The sequence below is a fragment of the Limulus polyphemus genome, unplaced genomic scaffold (genome assembly GCF_000517525.1).
Source record: "Limulus polyphemus unplaced genomic scaffold, Limulus_polyphemus-2.1.2 Scaffold12297, whole genome shotgun sequence".
NCBI classification, from domain to species: Eukaryota; Metazoa; Arthropoda; class Merostomata; order Xiphosura; family Limulidae; genus Limulus; species Limulus polyphemus.
The window spans coordinates 1838-7531 of record NW_013677907.1 but is presented as its reverse complement, the minus strand read 5'-3'; the positions used below and the strand labels follow the sequence as shown (position 1 = coordinate 7531).

The 5694-nt window shown below is 37.3% G+C and overlaps 1 protein-coding gene across 1 annotated transcript in view; it reads left to right on the top strand.

The window, feature by feature from the left end:
• The window catches only part of LOC111083945 (transforming growth factor-beta-induced protein ig-h3-like), a gene marked incomplete at its 5' end in the record, with an annotated part of 7234 nt that extends 1879 nt beyond the window's left edge, over nucleotides 1-5355 (top strand). Inside the window, 3 exons of the mRNA XM_022380691.1 lie at nucleotides 744-845; nucleotides 1856-1966; nucleotides 5202-5355. Coding sequence (XP_022236399.1) covers nucleotides 744-845; nucleotides 1856-1966; nucleotides 5202-5290 — 302 coding nt within the window. The remainder of the gene's footprint in view (nucleotides 1-743; nucleotides 846-1855; nucleotides 1967-5201) is intronic.
• Between the last annotated feature and the right edge of the window lie 339 nt (nucleotides 5356-5694).

The window sequence follows — 5694 nt, the reverse complement described above, 5'->3', positions numbered from 1 at the left end:
CCCATGGCTGGCTTTAGGTATTTTGTGTATTAGTAAGTGCATCCCAGGGCTGGCTCTAGGTATTTTGTGTATTAGTAAGGGCATCCCACGGCTGGCTTTAGGTATTTTGTGTATTAGTAAGGGCATCCCAAGGCTGGGTGTAGGCATTTTGTGTATTAGTAAGTGCATCCCAGGGCTGGCTTTAGATATTTTGTGTATTAGTAAGTGCATTCCAGGGCTGGGTGTAGGCATTTTGTGTATTAGTAAGGGCATCCCAGGGCTGGGTGTAGGCGTTTTGTGTATCGGTAATTGCACACACTAGTTTAAAACACGTAATACAACACGTAATAGACTTTACGGGACACACTAGTTTAAAACACGTAATAGACTTTACGGGACACATTAGTTTAAAAACGTAATACACTTTACGGGACACACTAGCTTAAAACACGTAATATAGTTTACAGGACACATTAGTTTAAAACACGTAATACACTTTACGGGACACCCTAGTTTAAAACACGTAATACACTTTACGGGACACACTAGATTAAAACACGTAATATAGTTTACAGGACACACTCGTTTAAAACACGTAATATAGTTTACAGGACACACTAGTTTAAAACTTGTAATATAATTTACAGGACACACTAGATTAAAACACGTAATACGCTTTACGGGACACACTAGTTTAAAACTTGTAATATAATTTACAGGACACACTAGTTCTGAGTGTATCCAACATTTTGTTTTATCTGAAGGTCCTGGACCTCTTACTCTCTTTGCTCCCAATGATGCTGCATTTGGAAACTTGCCAAGAAGAGAATTGGATCAATTGTTGAACGATCCCGGGAAACTTCGAGGTGAGTTGAAAAGTTTGTTTTTCATCGTTTAAGAAGAACGCAAAGCATCAGAAGTGTTTCGTTCATGTAACGTGATTTAATTTTTCTTACAAAATCATATGTTAAACTTTAAACTGGTCTAACCGAGATCAGTGGACTGAACCAAAACTATGACAATGTACTAGTCTAACCCAGAGGAGTAGACCATGGCTTCGCTTAACGTAAAATAGTGGACTGATACAAAATATGGACCGTGTACTGATCTAACACAGACGAATATAGTGAAACAAAACATGGACCACAGACTGTCCTACTCCAGATAGATGGACTGGAACATAACATGGACCCCAGACTGGCCTTTCCCAGATAGATGGACTGGAACATAACATGGTGCACATGCTGGTCTATTCCAGATAGATGGACTGGAACATAACATGGACCAAAGACTGTCCTAATCCAGATAGATGGACTGGAACATAACAAGGTGCACATGCTGGTCTATTCCAGATAAATGGACTGGAACATAACATGGACCAAAGTCTGTCCTAATCCACATAGATGGACTGGAACATAACTTGAATAATGTTTATACTTTTAAATACTACATTTTACAGCTTTAACGTTAGCTTTCTGCAATGCTAACCATGTTGACTTCAGGCCTTAGCTTGACTGAAATAAAGACAATTTCCCTTAACGTGTTTGTCAACTATAAACACTCGCGTTTCTGAGATTAACAACACGTATATTCTGTTAGTTAAATCTCAGCCTCTGGTTATCAAGCTGCTGTGATGAACAATCTTTATAACTTCCGGTGAACGTAAAACATGACATTGTGTTTCTTCTGGTCTTTCAAGTAGTTTCAATATACGTAATACTAAATTGTTTATCAAAATACGTTATTGCTGGAAAATCTTTGTCCTTGAGTCCAGCATGAATACATAACTGTTTTAGTGTACGTTGTTGAAACTTTACAAGTCCTGTTGAACAGTGATTATTTCACACTTCTTTGACACGTGTATTATTTTGAACAGATCTACTGAGAAGACACGTGGTTGGAGGAACGTTCTACACAGCAGGATTGTCCAATGGGATGAAGTTAAAGGCGATCGGTGGTAATGACTTAGCAATCGGAGATGAGCCTGGTAAATTAATTTTCTACTAATCACATCTCTCTCCATATTTATTACCACCAGCAAGAACAAAATTAAGAAACTAAAGAACACCGTTACGTTAAGTGAACTGGATGTTATACATTTAGTGCCTCGTGTTTCGCAGGTCATTAGATCAGTGTAGTCGCCGTGGAGGAAGGGGAGGGGGATTTATTTAAACTACATTTTTGGTAGCAACTCATCTGAAAGGCATCAAATGAGTGTGAGGGGGAGGGGCTTCTTTGCGTCTTAAAGGCTTCAATTTTAGGTCTAAATATTAACTGATCGCAAAGTTTGAATATCTTCATAACACATTTACATTATCTGGATGTAGTTATCCACGAGTTTTAAGAAGTAACAAATATAGGGAACTAGCGTATAGCCCGTCTAAAATAATGGCCAACTATTACCCTAACCTAACATTTTATAGCTAACTGAAATAAATAAATTTTGTGAAATCAAGCTTGACCAACAAAGAGGCAGAAAAGTGCAGTCGAGGCAGTTAAACGTCGGTACATTCCTTTGTTAGCCAATCAAATTAAGATCATTCATTTCAATGCCATTAAGTACAAGAAATGTCCTGGTTTTGGAAATTCTAAATCCTCGATCTGAACACATCTTTAACATCTGAGTGTGTGTGTGTGTATATGTTTTATCTGAAATAGTTGTTACAAAGTGATCAATTTTCGGTGCAGACACCACCTATGAACACCAAATAATTTTAAAATATAGTTCTAATACATTCTGTTCCACCTCGATTTTATATCGGCTTTGGTTGTCACGTGAGTTGCAATGTTCTAGAGATGATTGTGTGGTTTAACGTTTTGTTGCCACTAGAACACGTTTTCTGCAAACTTTCTTTTCTAGTGAGAAATTATTTCTTTTTTATCGCCCTTGAATGAGGAACAGGAACAAGGTTTTAAAGCCAGTTGTACAAATCTGTAAACTTACTGATACACTGCTAGTTCTGAAGGTCACTGCTAAATCTATCTGTGTTTTATCATAGATAATTAAGAGTCATTCTAGCGTTTACAGTTTTTGTCTTACTAAGCAGTGAGCAGGTAAACCTAGTGATATAGGTGGCTGTCAAACATGCCTATTTGTGAAAATAGGCCTAGTAAAGGCGAGCTATATTGAATGTATTTTACCTTAAGGTAGAGAAATATCAAGAGTTTTGTCATTTCAAATCAAACACTTTTTCTAGTCAAAAAGCAACCTGAATTTGCCACACGTCACTGAGTTACTAAGAAGGAATGATTATAGAACGTTATATCAATATAATACTCGTCTTGAGCGACTTTGTATAACACATTGGTGTTGTTTAAAGTTATTTTCTTCAATACAAATTGTATTTGGCAACACAAGATGGAGCCACTTAAGATATATATATAAATATATTTAATAACATTAACTTCGTCATCTCCATTTCTGTCTTTCGGATTTTATTTCTTATATGATAGAGAAATACTAATCTTTCATATCTTGACGAAGACATCTAGTTGGTATATGTTCAAACACTGGTGTCAGCTTCTGTTGCTGGTGTCATCTTCTGTTGCTGGTGTCAGCTTCTGTTGTTGGTGTCAGCTTCTGTTGCTGGTATCGTGGCGATATTTCATCACGTCTATATTTTGATTTGAATGTTTGTAATCAACTATAGATTCAGAATGTAGAAACCTCACAGCACAGAAGAGAATGATTATGTCAAACGGACATTCATAGACCTAGTTGTCATTTGCTTTATATGTCAGTTCAGTTTAACCCACTTCCACTAGGTGTCTCCCTTCTAGAAGACACAGGGTTTGAACTGATTCCTACTAGGTGACCCCTTCATGCAAGTCGTGGATCCGTTAAATGATTGGTGTCATATTCTGTTATTGGTGTCATCTTCTTTTGCTGGTGTCAGCTTCTGTTGTTGGTGTCATATTCTGTTGTTGGTGTCATCTTCTTTTGCTGGTGTCATCTTCCGTTGCTGGTGTCAGCTTCTGTTGCAACAGAAGATGACACCAACAACAGAAGCTGATACCAGCAACGGAAGATGACACCAACAACAGAAGCTGACACCAGCAACAGAAGATGACACCAACAACAGAAGATTTTTGTAGAATGATGGTTTCATCATGAAAACCAAGTGTCAAACAGCTGAAATATAATCAATATTACTGTTTATTTACCTCAAAGCTACCTTTTAAAAACACCACCATCCTGCCTGGTTACGTTAGGCGTAAAACACCATCCTGCCTGGCTACGTTAGGTGTAAAACACCATCCTGCCTGGTTACGTTAGGTATAAACACCATCCTGCTTGGTTACGTTAGGTGTGAAACACCATCCTGATTGACTACGTTAGGTGTAGAACACCATCCTGCCTGGTTACGTTAGGTGTAAAACACCATCCTGCTTGACTACGTTAGGTGTAAAACACCATCCTACTTGGTTACACCTAATGTAACAAGTAGGATGGTGTTTTACACCTAACGTAACCAAGTAGGATGGTGTTTTACACCTAACGTAGTCAAGCAGGATGGTGTTTACACCTAACGTAACCAAGCAGGATGGTGTTTATACCTAACGTAACCAGAAAGGATGGTGTTTTACACCTAACGTAGTCAAGTAGGATGGTGTTTACACCTAACGTAGTCAAGTAGGATGGTGCTTTACACCTAACGTAGTCAAGCAGGATGGTGTTTTACACCTAACAATAATGATATATTTTCTGACAAACACAAAAGTCTTCGTTTTGCTGATACAATTTAAAAATAAAGTTTATGTAATTGTACGTATTCAGAAGTAATTTTCAATATAAATAGTAACTACTCAGCTAAGAATTTTTAAAGATAAAAATAGTTTATAATATTTTTGAAGAAAGTTTAATGTAACTGATAGGTTAAAGAAATATTTTTCTTTTTTTTCACACTCCACATGTTATTATATTGAGCTTAATATTGGAGACCAGGCATGACCTGTTGCTTAGGGCACTCGAGTAACAACATGCACACTTATTCAGCTGTGGGACCTAATGTAACAAGCAGGATGGTGTTTTACACCTAACGTAACCAAGCAGGATGGTGTTTTACACCTAACGTAGTCAAGCAGGATGGTGTTTACACCTAATGTAACCAAGTAGGATGGTGTTTTACACCTAACGTAACCAAGTAGGATGGTGTTTTACATTATTATTATTACACATTTTTAAAATGATATTAAGTTATTATCGTATTTTTGTCGTTTAGATTGTACCACGGTAGATGGCGTGAAGGTCAACTCTCCTGACATCAACTGCAACAATGGTGTTATTCACATGATTAGCCACATGCTTTAGAAAGGATATTTTAGTTTAATCCTGAAGTAGCCATTGTAGTATAACATAGGAGGAATAAATCACATATGCTGTTTGTGTGTTGTGTTTTTTGTCTTATTAGTAGCCTAATAAGAAGCAACGAGAAAAACACGTACGTTCAAGAAGTCTTTATAGAAATGAATAAAACCCTATAACCCGAGCGCTTTCGAAAGGTGGACCTTTCTTTTTGAGGGGCAAACTGAAGAAGAAAGGTCCACTTTTCGAAATGTTATACGTTAGATTCCCTTATACCTTTAACAGTAAACAGCTAAGTTTCCTAACACTCCCGCTGGTCTGTCGATATAATTAAAAAACCGGGTCTCTTGTCTATGATGATGTCACTTTTTATCTATGTCCCCGGGTTGTGATGAAATAAAATAAAGAGA